We start from the raw sequence: 14,628 nt of genomic DNA on the forward strand, positions 1-14,628 counted from the left end.
GCTAAAGAAAAAATAAATTTTCTACATCATATGTATACCTCGATTTGCTATATTTCATTTATGGGGAATGAGAAACTTATTAATGCAAACGGGCACTTGATTGTGATTGTATCACAACTCACCTCCGAAAGAGGTTGAATAATTTTGAAATCTACTTCTGAAGTAGTAAATCTGAAATTTATTCATGTAATAGTAAATCTGAAATTTACTAAAGAAAAAAGTACATGTCATGGTAAACTTGGAGTTTACTAGAATAAAAGTTCATAAATTGATATGAACGATTGTGACATCTCAAAGATGTGCATGTATTGAAGAACTAGAAGATTCTTCAAGAATTGTTTATGTTGTTTGTTCTCATGATAAGTTGGTTGGACCAACTAATATTGGGATTGGATCTCCTCAAATCTGAAAATTATAAAAGGTGAATAAGGACCCGTTCATCTATCATGTGATATGTTGAAAATATGCATCAATAAGATGATCACATGTACATTTATTGTCAACCTGCAGTTTGGCATTCATAAAGTTGTTTTCTCAATAAAATTGAGTTAAGAACATAATTTTCAGATTGTGCAATCAAGAAAGTTATCTTGATGATGATGGTTTGGCATTGAATGCCTTCGATAAATAGCTAAACCATTATTAATGAGAACAAAACTTCATGTATTGGTCTAAAATATGATATATTGCAATAACATTTGTATGCATTAGACCAATAAATTATGATTATTTCTTCCCTCTCAATTGATTCAAGGTCGGGAACCAATTATTCCATCTAATAATTTTAATGTACAGTATACGATTATGAATATACGATAATGCACAAAGATGGATTCCTTAAAGAAATAGAGGATGTATGTTAGTTTTCCTAACATAAGAGGGAGATTATAAGCGCTATGAAATATGTTAGGAATTATCATCACATCCTCATCCAAAAGATAATTCAAGTCAAATGCTGAAAACATCCCATATTAAGCGAAAGTGCTCTTATTTTGTGTTCCTAAAGGACAAAATCTATGCATGTGTGAAGCGTGGTTGACTGATCGGTTCCAAATGAAATAGTCCTTGAAAAATAAGGAGCAAATAATCATAATAAGAAGGCAATGAGCTCTTGAAGAGCCTACGACATACCACTTCATGAAACCTTATGAGAGATTCATGTACCTGAAAATGATGAAGTCATGAGATCTCAAAATGTTATGTCGCATTCTGAACCGATACAAAATGATATATCATCAATATCTTTGACACGAGGATCTGAATTCTACGTTTATTTAAGCATGCTCACGTAGAAACATTTATCAAGTGACATGAAAGGATGCATCTTGGTAAGTATTAAACTTATTTGATTTGCAGTCCAGATATTTGAAGATGTCACTCATGAAATGTTGAATATTGTCACTTGACAAAACTTATGTGAAAAAGTTTTAAGGATTCAAAATGCTTGAAGAATATAAAAGTTTCTGGGAAACTTATTTATAATCATTATATTGTATAAGCTTATTGCTTGAACATCATTGAAACTCTTGGAGAGTTTTTAAAGCAATAGATTATTTGCTGAAATTCGAAATATATCGAATTGAATTGGTTATGAAGTACCATATCTTAGTGCAATTGATACACTCATGTACCTTGCAAATACTACAAAGCCTATAGTCTTTTCAGTCAATTTGTTAGCAAGGTATATTTCTGCTTCTACTATGAGACATCAAAATAGGATAAAACACATGAGCTTGTTTTATTCTAAAGATTGCAGTCCCGATTTTATTAATCATGCAGATGTTGGGTACTTATCTGACCCGCATAAAGCTCTGTCTCAAATAGGCTATGTGTTCATATGTGGTAGTACTACCATATCTTATAGATATACAAAGCAGTTTATCGTAGCCACTTCATCGAATCATGCTGAGATAAAAGCTATTCATGAAGCAAGCCGAGAATGTGTATGGTTGAGGACCATGATACATCTCATTCGAGAAAAATGTGGTGTGAAATATGACAATCTACCCACAATTTTATACAGAAATAATTCAGCATACATAACACATCTTAAGGGAGGATTCATAAATGGAGATAGAACGAAGCATATTTTGCTAAAGCTTTTCTACATACATGAGCTACAAAAGAATGATGATATTAACGTGCAAAAGATTCGTTCAGCTGACAATATGACTGATTTATTTACCTAATCTTCTCCAATTGTAACTTTCAAGAAGATGTTGCACAAGATCGGGATGTAAAAGTTCAAGAATGTTCTCATTAGGGGGAGCAAATACGCGCTGTACTCTTTTTTCCTTTCAAGGTTTTGTCCCACCGAGTTTTCCTTGTAAGGTTTTTAATGAGGCAGCCTATATACGTATTGTTAGAGATGTGTACTCTTTTTCTTTCACTAGATTTTTTTCCCACTTAATTTTTTCTAGTAAGGTTTTAACGAGTCACATTATCTATCTAGACATTCAAGGGGAGTGTTATAAATGTATTTATATTATAGTGAATGTCTATCAAGATCTATCAAGATCTACTTTGATATCTATTAAGATTTGAAACATCCGTCTTTTACTCAGACTAGGAGTAAATTTTCCCTATAAATAGAGAGGTTTTGTTCATTGTATTTATAATCGTATCATCTCTCATCCATCAAGAGAAGAACCCTCTCTACTCTTCTTCTTTGTTCTTTATTGTTTTATAACAATTATTTCAATTTAAATACTATTCAGATAAGTTTTTCAACTTCAAATTTTATATTTCGAGTTAAAGTTAAAAGGCGATACCAAATTCTAAATAAACATTGATTTATCCGGTATTTGGCCATGAAAATTGTGAGTATTTGAAACAGTAGTTTTTATTTTCAAAGTGAAAAACGATATTTCAAAATTGAAGTTTTGTTTGGCCATTAATATAGATTGGGGTTATTTTTGAATTTCCGTGCTTAATTTGGAGAGAAACAGTTAAAACAACTTTTGAATAATATTTAAATTCTTGATAATTTTCTGAAATTTTATGGCCAAATGTGATTTTGGGTTCAACTCCGATAGGAAAGTATGAAAAGTTTCATTTCCAGACGCCCTCTATATTGTGTAAATAAACAATTGGAGAAGCATAGCATAATTAATGCATGCAGGTTATATCTTAGTCCCAAACTCCCAATCTCCAAACTTGAAGTTCAGTATTTGACTTATGCTACTTAATGCTGCCTCAACCACCTTCTTCTTTCCATAGAGGAAAACTCCATTCACTTCAGCTTCTACAAAAACAGGAAACTTCAAGAACATAAAAAGCCAAAAAGAAAACGAAAGAAGTTTCAATATTAGGATAGATGAAGTTGAGAAATATTTTGTAGAGACTCTAAGGGGTCAATCGTTTGGTGTGAGGTATAAGGATATCTAGTCCCGATCTCATGTTTGTTGTGAGGTAGTATTAGTTAGTACCGAAATTATTTATTCCACCATTTACATCATAGTGATGGAATAAGTTATCGCATATGCATAGTGGGATAACTAATCTCAAGATTAATTATTTTGAAATAACTCTTTCCCAACCAAACGAGTATAGTTGCAAATCTAGTTTAGACAAAACAAAAGAGAGTATGATGATAACTGGATAAGCATACGTCCATCAGACCACAGCCAAAAATAGTGCACGATCTCATTTGTCACATGTCTAGAATCGGCCCTCCTGTTGAGCATGCCAAAGGATATCAATTGTAGATGTACAATTTAAATCAACTCTTGCTATATTTCATCCAAGTTCTTTGAATAAATTTTCTCAATCATATAAACATATCAAATCACTCTTTTCATATTTCATCCACCACCTTTCAATATATTTTGTAATTTTAGCCCGAGCAATTTTAAAAGTAGCAAGTACACCATTATTTCACCTCAATTCACTTTAAATTCCACTATAAAAGAATGCTACAAAAATTGTAGTGTTCTGAAATTACCCTAATCCTTTATACTCTGACTTCACAGAATCAGCTCATCCATTTGGAGAAATTCATTTGAACACATAAATTGCATCCAAGGCCAAGATTTTTTCTTTTCTTTTCTTTTTGTGTGTGTGAATATGATACTACCTCGTACGTTTGATTTCCCTTCACAAAATTTCATGACTAGCTGTTAATATCATCTTTTTAAGTGGTCAGTCATAATAATAGACCATGCCGGCTAGGAAATCACATTTAGCATCTTACCTAGACATATCAAGTCTCAATCACCACAAAGAAAAGTAATTGAAAGCAACTTACGTTTTTGTCAACCTATTCTTTTATTTTATCTTAAAAGATACTACTATAAGATGGATCCATATATCCACTATGCAAAACAAGTCAAGACAAAATATCTAAGCTTGTGGCATCTTGTCCTATACTAACATTGGAATCTTCCAATCTCTACCTAATGCAAAATTAATTATGCCTTATAAAGTGAGTGCATTACTATATATTAGTGATAGTTTGTCCTTTCAGATTGACATTAAAATCAGAATATGCTTGCTCTGTCAATGGAAGACATTCTTCTCTTAGTAAGCAAATACTATGATATTATTTTGGCTTCAATACTTGTCATAAGTGTTACTGCAATTTATTTAATACCAAAGGTATCAACAAGAGCTAAAGATTCAAAAAGTTGTGTACCAGGGAATCTGGGAATACCTTTTGTGGGCGAGACATTTGCACTTCTATCAGCAACTAACAGTGTCAAAGGTTGCTATGACTTTGTTAGACTCCGGCGCGAGCGGTAAGAAATTCCATTAGTTTCAAATTCATGAAGTCTCAATGCAATATCAAATTCAACACTTTACTTTTTCTGCCTTTTCTATATTGAGATTTACATACTAGCTTTTGTATATATATTGATATGACACAAGGTCAACTGTTCCGGACACCGCGCATATATAGCGGTAGCTTTAATGCATCGGACTGCCCTTTAACAAGTTTCAATTTTATGATAAAAATCCTTCCTAGAGATTTTCTTAGACTTTGCTATAGGACAGATAAACATGTCTTCTTATTTGATTGTTTTCCCTAATCAGGACTTGGTTCTAAGTTTTTCTCTAGTCATTCCCTCCATTACGAGCAGTTACTTGTGGTTATCTATACATTATCACTTTATAAAAGTTAAACTCATTCCTGAAATAGCATTAACCATCAATTCATATGAAGTAGGGCATCCTGGAAAACCTCACTGTTATTTTCTTCCTCCAGCTTATCGGCTAGAGATTAAGCAAATTATTGTAGTTTTACTGTTGTTTAATACAGGCATGGAAGATGGTTCAAAACCAGGATCTTCGGAAAGATACATGTGTTTGTTCCAAGTGTTGAGGGTGCAAAAACAATTTTTACCAATGATTTTGCTCTTTTCAACAAGGGCTACGTGAAGTCGATGGCAGATGCTGTGGGAAAGAAAAGTTTGTTATGTGTTCCTCAAGAAAGTCACAAAAGGATTAGGCGTCTCCTGTCTGATCCTTTCTCTATGAATTCATTGTCAAAGTTTGTCGAGAGATTTGATAACATGCTATGTGAAAGATTGAAGAAAGTACAAATGGAAGAGAAGAGCTTCACTGTGCTTGACTTCAACATGAAGGTAATTTGTCCATAATGGCTTTGGATCTATTACTCTATTCATAGAATCGTACACTACCAAAACAGAAATCTTAGGCTATAGGACCATTACTAGTACAGTACTGCTACTTTGGTATTATGACTTGAATAAATTTAGTCCCTTTTTCTTTTTTAATTAGTTGAAACATGAGATGGTGCATTCGCCTGGGCCTTTCGACAAATTCAAGATAAACCAGACAGAAAAAGAAGACGTGAGATCCTAATTATTACTAATATCTATAAGAAAAATGTAGGGTGATTGGCATTAAGTTGAAGCATATAATTACCAAAGGAAATAGTAGTAAAAGAATTTAAGCTATATAAGCCGACACTGTATAAAATTCTTTTGCATAATCAATGCAATATAACTGGTTAGCACAGGTTTTTTACTTTCTTTTTACAAGTTGCTGTATCAAGTTTGCTATGAAAAAGTACATGTTATTTAGACCCCCTTGACCTGATAAAGTGAAAAACTTATTAATCGCCAGTGTGTAGAACTTTAGGCAATGCCATGTGCTGCAGTGAGTGTATGCTGAGTGCTGACCTTGTGAAATTTGGCTGCAGGTAACCTTTGATGCAATGTGCGATATGCTAATGAGCATCAAAGATGCGTCCTTGCTAGAACAAATTGAAAGAGATTGTACTGTTGTTTCTGATGCCATGTTGTCCTTTCCAGTCATGATTCCAGGAACTAGATATTATAAAGGCATCAAGGTGAGGTTGTCTGCAAATGCAGTGCACAAAATGGCTTGCAACATCTCCAACAAAATTTACCCACCATGAGAACAAAAAAAAAATGGAACTTGAGTAAACAGATCATTAATTATCAAAAGGGAGTAGATAACTAAGATTTCTCGCTTAATATAAGAGAAGTTAATCTACACTATTAGATTATGTTCATGCTCAATTTCCATCCAGGCACGTAGGAGGCTAATGGAGACCTTTAAGAAAATGATAACAGCTCGGCGCAGTGGGAAGGACTATCATGAAGACTTCCTGCAGTCCATGTTGGAAAAGGATTCATGTCCAGCCGACCAAAAGCTTGATGATGAAGAGATCATGGATAATTTGTTAACAATGATAATTGCAGGGCAAACAACAACTGCAGCTGCAATGATGTGGAGTGTCAAGTTTTTAGATGAGCACAGAGAAGCCCAAAACAGGCTCAGAGTAAGTTTTCATCACAAAGACGACAGTCAGTTACATTAAGCACTTCTCTGCAACTAAATTTTGGCTTACATGTGAGAGTATGGAAATTGATGAGAAGTACGGCTCTCACAACTCTGGAAAGTTTACTTACATAAAACTCATCATTCTATATGGTCGGTATTATGACTACTGCAATTATCAACTTACAGGAAGAACAACTTTCAGTACTCAGAAGCAAGCCTAATGGGGCCTTACTTGCCTTGGATGATCTCAATAGCATGTCCTATGCATCAAAGGTTTGTAGAAACTACGTTGCATGATCCTTCTTACTACTGCAAAATTTTGGTGCTTTTCACTATATTATAAGATGTGAATCTATTCCTCTATACTTAGGTTGTGAAAGAGACACTGAGGATGTCGAATGTCCTGCTATGGTTCCCTCGAGTTGCACTTAACGACTGCAGTATTGAAGGCAAGTTTATCGTTAGCACATTACCTCATGCTTTGCGGTAGTTTGTGACACTGCAATGACATTTTTTTGTTCAAACTTGCAAAAAATGAAAAAGAGAATTCCTCTGTTAGTTGGTTCTAATTCCACAGGCAATTACAGAAATAAGATTCACCTGATGACAATATTAATTTTTCACTATGAAGGTTTTGAAATAAAGAAAGGGTGGCATGCCAACATAGACGCTACATGCATACACTATGATCCAACAATATACAAACACCCTATGCGGTTCAACCCTTCAAGATTTGATGTACTGACTTCTATTTGCTTATTTATCTCGGAAAACTTTGAACTATTATGAACACTATTTAACCATGGAATAGTGATGCACATAATTCTCTTGTTCAGGAAATGCAAAAGCCATATAGCTATATTCCTTTTGGATCAGGACCACGAACTTGCTTGGGAATTAACATGGCAAAAGTGACCATGTTGGTATTTTTGTACAGATTGACAAGTGGATACAAGTAAGTAAATCTTTAGCCTAATTGAGTATGTCATTTTTTTTCCAATTTCCATTTCGCGCTAATTTTCTATGATAATTAACTTGCATTTACTGTCATGATTGCATAGGTGGACAGTTGACGATCTAGATTGCAGCCTGGAAAGAAAAGCCCATATCCCCAGATTAAGAAGTGGGTGTCCAATAACTTTGACAGCCTTGCATGATGAACAGCAAACTTCTCCAAATGGGCCCATTAAGAAGATGCATAAGAAGTTCCTAATGTAGCTACAAAATTTTATGGAGGCATAGTAACTGCTAGGATAATATCATCCACCTCTTTCCTGCTCTTGCCAATTGATAATTCATATGTATGAATAATTTACAAAATCTTCTTCTTTTATGATAGCTACAAAATTGAAAAAAATTGAATAGACGAATAAAAAAAAGCCAACAAGAGTAACCATGAAGTTTTCATTCGATAAGGTAGATCCGTCCCTGTGTAACTACAAAATAGAGCATTGTGGTGTGGGTTCTTCCGTACGCGTCACGTGAACTACATGTGGTAATCTCTGACAGCAAGGGCAGACTTGGGGCATAATGGGAGGGGGAGGACCATAGATCTGGGCCATGGGCTGGGGCTCGGGTTGAGGTTGGGGTTTGGGTTTGGGTTTCAGTTCAGGCTTTTTCGCTGCATCTGGTTTTGGAGGAGGTGGTGGAGGCCCAATACTGACAACCTCAGCAAATTTCCCAGCTTTCCTTGATCTCACAATGACTTTGTATGGGTCAGCATCACCGGTTACACTCAAAGTTCCCTTTGCTTCATCAATTTCAACTTTTTCCACACCTTCAATATCAGATTGTAGCATTTCAGTTTCATAAGTTACATGTTTACAACCAAGTAGCCATAGGATGAGAATTGATAAAAAGTTAAATTAATTCTGTCATAAATAGCTCTAAATCCTAATATTAAGGTTATAATACTGACATGTAGAATGAAATCAACGGGACATTTAGCAACTGTATTCAAATAATTTAGATATTTAAGTCATAAGATTTGCAACTGATGACCATCAATCTCATATTGTTTGTCAACTGGTCATATGTGCACCACCAAAGAGTCCAGTGTAATGGTCTTTATTTTTTATCCTTAATCATATTGTTGGGTTCGAGCTTTGGAATAGATTTGTCTTTAATAATGAGCGCTTTATCCCAGAGTAGAATTTTCTACGCAAATCTAGATTCACCATGCCCCTAAATGAATACCAGGCAGATTTAACCCCCAACCCCACCCCCCAAAAAATGGCTATATCTTTTTTTTTAGCAAAAAAAAGTATGATCGCCATATTCCCTGTTAAACTGTTATTAACCTGATGAGAAAAATGAGTCTAGACCGTCCTAAGTCTTTAATTAAAAAAAGGAGACAAATGGGCCCTACAATGTCCCCAAGTTAAAAAAAAATAAAATCGCTTGAACAACTGAGATAGTTGTTCGACAACGGATTAGTTGTCTCAACAACTTCTGTTGTCGAATAACTTCGCACAGTTGTCGAACAACTTTGCAAAGTTGTCTTACAACTTTGCAAAGTTGTTGGAATGAAAATATTTAAAAAAAATAAACTGAATTTTTTTTTTTTATCCCTTTCACCTAATTTTTAAAATTTGAAGGACCACACTTAATTGAAAAATTTATTTGTCCCTTTTAATCTAAAGTCCCATTAACCATAGTACTTAAAGCTACCTTAATAGTTTCCATATCCTAGGCAACCTGAGTGCAAATTTACTTTTTCGGACAACAGATGATATATCAAATTCAGCCCCTGAACTAGAGAAGATTGTACCCAGGTCTATTCAATTGTCTTGAGAAAAATAGACCTTTTTAATGTACGTATGAGAAATTTATATACAGGTAGATATATGACATAACATACTTTAATTAGTTAATAGAGAAATTAATAAAGAAAAGTTGCATATATGCAGTACCTGGCAGACCTGAAACTGCTTTGAGGATCTTTTTCTTGCATTTATCACAAGAAACATCAACTTTCAATACAGTCTTTTGCACCATTAGCAAGAAGGTTTAGTTTTTGATCTACTTCAGAATATCTCTCTCTAATATGAAAATATTCCACGATGATTATGTCAATTCAAAGAAAGCAATAAAACTCAACCAACTAAGAGATCAACCTTTGGGTTGTTCACCCTCTTTTTCTTTTGTTCCCCAATAAAAGTTTCCTTCCAATTGTCTTCTTCCGTCTGAGAAAACAATGCTACTAATATTATTTTAATTATTTTCAACTTTTGATCTTTTCTACTACAATTTTTTCTTTTCCCTCCTTTGTATTGACTTGATGTTTCTTCTTGAATGTTCTATCACATCTACGTAACAATATGGACTTAGTTTGGATCCAAAGTCATTTACCATATGTTGAACTCAACAACCAATTTATTTGTTTTTTTCCGGTAAATGAATGGTGAGAAAAAATAAAGAATTAAGCTGACAACGCTAGGGTACACAGATAAAGTTGAAATTAATTACTCCTAGTATATATTGCAACTTCAGTACTTCTAAAACATTTTCTCCTAAAATAAATTCGCCATCGATGTCAGTTCATCTTTTCTGACTTCACTTTGGGCCACAGTTTAGGAGATTATTTCTATAGCATGATCGATACCACCATATCTTGTGAAACAATTACCCCGGGTAGCTACAAGTGTAGACCGACCGAATAAATTATGTTAAGTGATGGAAATTTTTATTTTTTTTTAAAAGACTTGAGTACAATACATTCTTATTGTCCAGATTTTCTTCACACTCTACACGTAACGAAAACTTTAGTGAATACAACTTTTTTTTTTTAATAGCAGAGATTATTCGCAAGCTTATGCTTACGTGGGGAAATTGCCACTTTCCCACATTGAAGAACCCCGGACAATCTTAATGCTAGATATCACATTAATGATCATCCTATATGTGTTTGAATTTGATTATAAAAAGCCATGTACATTGCATTTCATAGGTCTCATTTTAATTGATCCACATACCAACAAGTCAACAGCTCGTAGCGTGATAGGGGGGATTGAAGAAGTGTTAATAGGATAATTTAGTACGTTTGCTTTTCCTTGTCTATTGTATAAAAAGACATTTTTATTTATCACTTTTAACATATTAAACAATATATATTATGATAAAATATTTATGTCAATTTATTATATTTAAAGAGCATGCAAAACAAAACTAGACGAATAAAAATAAATGGAGTAGAATGGGTGGCAAGGACTATTATGCCTAAAATTTAGGCTCAAGCACGTTCTACGGCAACAAGCAAACAACATGATTGCTAAAAGCATTATGTGGGGATAAGCAAAAGGCTGGAGGGGGGGACTTCCAACTCGAAGGCCTGATCAAGTACCGGTTTGACCATGAAAATTATTTTTTTAAAAAGTTTGAAGTTGGAGTTAAAAATGAAGTTGAAATTGTGTTTGATTATGTCTTTTTGAAATATTTTTTAGATTTTTGAAAAAGCTTTTTAAAATATGATTTTATGCCCTCAGTTTTTAAAAATTATCAAAATCATTCAACTACTAATTTACCACCAAATGTTGAGAAAATAATTTATATATCTTCAATTGATAAAATAATTAACAACAAACTAATTATTATGATTGTTATTCTTCTAAATTTGAATAAAAATATCACAAGCACGAGCTAAATAAGTTTATCTAACCATAATCGATTGAATAGAGAAAATATATTTTGATAAATATAATTGATGGATATAAATATTTTTTTATATTCTTAAATTTGTTGATGAAAATTCTTAATTACTTTCACTTGAATTAATTATTTTATTGAATTTGATCTTTTTTAAAAAAATTACGGATGAATTATTTCTGAACAGATTAATGCCAATTTTTTGTTTTTTCTTTATTGATGATATTGATTTTCCTTGAATATTATTGTATCGTAAATATGAATCATTACGTTATATTTTATATGCGACTTTATTGACCACTTTTTAATAATTTATTAAAATCATAATAGTTATTATATGACATATCCAGAAAATTAGAATGGTAAGAAAAAATATTAAATTTCTTATTTTTAAATAACAGAATGTACTAGGCCTTATATTTCTATAATATAGTTCATTCAAAACAAAAGTTGATATATTTTCGTCATAGATTGTCATTTACTTCATGTTAGTAAATTTTGATTAAAAGAAGAAAAGGAGATTAGGATATCTGTAACAATTAAAAATGATATTGTACCATAGAAAACAAATAATAATTTTTTCTTGGTGGTTGGTTGTAGTTATAAGAGAAGTTTGTGTGAAAATTTAAAGATTGGGGTTATATGTAATAATAATGAAAGTTGGAAATAGAAGTGAAGAATTGTGAAAACAACAAAAAGTAACTTTTCACTTTTTAGAATCCAACTCCGGAATAATTTTCTAAATTTTTATGACAAAATACCACAATTTTCGAAGAGGTGAAAATTTTTTTTCGAAAAAAAAAAATAAAAATCTATGGCCAAACGCGCCCTAAAAAAAGGTGAGACTATTTTCATAGCTCATACATATATTGGTGGATCACTTTCATTTCTTAGCTTATTTTTTCGTTACAGTGCTGCTCCTTCCTCTTTGTGCGGTCTAAAATTCTACCAATCAGTACCCTTATATGATATACTACTTAATTGTTTTGACAGTAACTCAATACTTTATATATATTATCACGAGCTTCTGAATAATTTTTCAACTCAACACTCATATATATTATCACAAACTTCTGAATAATTTGTCTTTCCATTTACATCCATTGCTAGAGTGCAATAGAGCATAGTACTCTGCACCAGAACTAGGAATCATGGCCACTGCATCATAAAGTGCTTGTGCAAAACCAAAAGAAAAGAGGATGATATCACATTTTTTTTGGAAATCCTAGGAAAACAAGTGCACACCGGGTAAATTTACACTGAACAAACTTTGTGCGACAAGCTCGACTGAGAAGGAACAAGTTGGGGGAAATTCCCTACATCCCTTTTGGGATACCACACCCATTGCACCAGCTCGATCAGCCGGTTGAGAAAAGGCTGGGCGGGATTTGATCGCTAGTCTTCCTTTTGGGATACCATTGCTTTCCCAACTCAAGCACCACTGTGGGTGATGATCATATCACTAATTACATGTGACGGCCCAAATTCGGGACCGTAATGACACCTATTCCATCCTCCATGATAGGTAAGTCAAAAATCCAATTTCAAGAACAACGTCTCAAACTCATAGAAGCGGATGAAAATAAGAATATAACCAATACCGAATAATCTCATAAGTAGATAAGTAGACTAGAAAAATCAATTCGTAGATGATCCCAAGTTTGGAAGTCACTAATACAAGCCACTAAAATATAGAACCAAAAGAACGTTCGAGTCTTTCCAAATGCGGAAAATGCATAAGAATAACGCCGAAGGAGATTTCAGTAGTCTCTAAAGCCAGTACAAGCTACCTCTAATCTCCGATGATGCTAGCAAAGAAGAAACCGCAGGGATTAATATCCAGAGGTCATCGAATCTGTACCTGCACGTAGGGTGCAGAAAAAGCAAGAGTGAGTATGGAACCACGTATACTCAACAAACATCGTCGACTGATCTTAATTCAAAGTGGTGACGAGTGACACCACATAAATCATCTAAACACAAACACACAACCGGCGCTCAAGAAGACCACCTTAATCTAACTGAATAGTCAAGTTTAATAGCCATAAGGATATCATACCACAATCCAAGAATTTCTCAATCCAGTGAAATAAATAATACATACACAATAAGTACAAGATCAACAAATATACTTTAACCAATCTGAACCAAATGAATCCATGCAATGCAATGCAAATGCATATACTGTGCAGGCGTGCACTCCGATCCCAATATATATATACTATGCAGGCGTACACTCTGATCCCAATAAATATATATAATACTGTGCAGACGTGCATTCCGATCCCAATAAATATATATATACTGTGCAGGCGTACACTCCAATCCCAATAAATATATATAATACTGTGCAGGCTTGCACTCCGATCCCATATGAAATGTAATGCATGATGTACAGGCGTGCAACTCCAATCCCGAATCAACAATAAAGTCAAGCAAAACACTTCGTGTCTTAAGTCAGATCAGACATCAATTTCAAAATCAACTCAACTTATCAAGTAATAGTGTTCTTGAAACAGTTCAAACATACAATTAATTTATTTTTATCCCCTCAAACAACACCGGTACCCGCATAGATGCTCGTCACAATCACCTATACGGAACCCCCAATTCCCATTACTTCCGTTATATATAACTAACAAATATTCAAATAAGCACTTTGAAAAAGAGTCTAAGGAAAGTTTCAACTTGCCTCAAACCGAAGTCAAACGTTAATGAACAAACTTGTCCTTCCGTAAAATCTCCAAATAATTAAAATCTATTCAAAAATAAAATTCCTATAAGATTACGAATCTAATGAAAACCTTACTGTTATGATATTTTTAATTTAATTAGGGTTCACTTCAAAATTGAAGTGAACCATCGAAACGGTGGCTGACCCAAGGCCCCAATTAATGTCACTGCCACCAACCCTCATTCATGATCATCTTTTCTTCATTTTGTTATTACTAAGGAGAATTTTACTCACCATTAATGCCAAGAATATTCACTATCCAATTATCTTAACACTAAGGCTCAAAACCATTACAAACTATCCAGTTAAGTAATTGTCAAAATAGTGCAATATAGAGTATGTCTGTATCTACAAAAAGGAAAAGAAAAACCATTGTATTGTCCCTTTGGTGGGACCGGTTATATTAGGTAACAAGTTAGCAACGATGACAGGCAGCGACATAATCTTTTACTTACTTCAATCAATTATTACAATTAACA

At 33.5% G+C, this 14,628-nt stretch overlaps 2 protein-coding genes across 2 annotated transcripts; one reads left to right on the forward strand and one right to left on the reverse strand.

The window, feature by feature from the left end:
- Positions 1 to 4,446: 4,446 nt before the first annotated feature.
- LOC107859996 (abscisic acid 8'-hydroxylase 1) lies at positions 4,447 to 8,104 on the forward strand. Its single transcript, XM_016705183.2, has 9 exons — positions 4,447 to 4,736; positions 5,258 to 5,582; positions 6,164 to 6,313; positions 6,518 to 6,769; positions 6,958 to 7,044; positions 7,142 to 7,220; positions 7,403 to 7,509; positions 7,608 to 7,726; positions 7,833 to 8,104. The coding sequence occupies exons 1-9, from the start codon at positions 4,486 to 4,488 to the stop codon at positions 7,987 to 7,989; spliced, it is 1,527 nt and encodes a 508-aa protein (XP_016560669.2). The 5' UTR covers positions 4,447 to 4,485; the 3' UTR covers positions 7,990 to 8,104.
- On the reverse strand, positions 8,049 to 10,402 carry LOC107859997 (heavy metal-associated isoprenylated plant protein 43). Its single transcript, XM_016705184.2, has 2 exons — positions 9,684 to 10,402; positions 8,049 to 8,548 (listed from the first exon to the last, which is right to left on the reverse strand). The coding sequence occupies exons 1-2, from the start codon at positions 9,766 to 9,768 to the stop codon at positions 8,208 to 8,210; spliced, it is 426 nt and encodes a 141-aa protein (XP_016560670.2). The 5' UTR covers positions 9,769 to 10,402; the 3' UTR covers positions 8,049 to 8,207.
- Positions 10,403 to 14,628: the final 4,226 nt, after the last annotated feature.

This window comes from Capsicum annuum, chromosome 2 (genome assembly GCF_002878395.1).
Source record: "Capsicum annuum cultivar UCD-10X-F1 chromosome 2, UCD10Xv1.1, whole genome shotgun sequence".
NCBI lineage: Eukaryota > Viridiplantae > Streptophyta > Magnoliopsida > Solanales > Solanaceae > Capsicum > Capsicum annuum.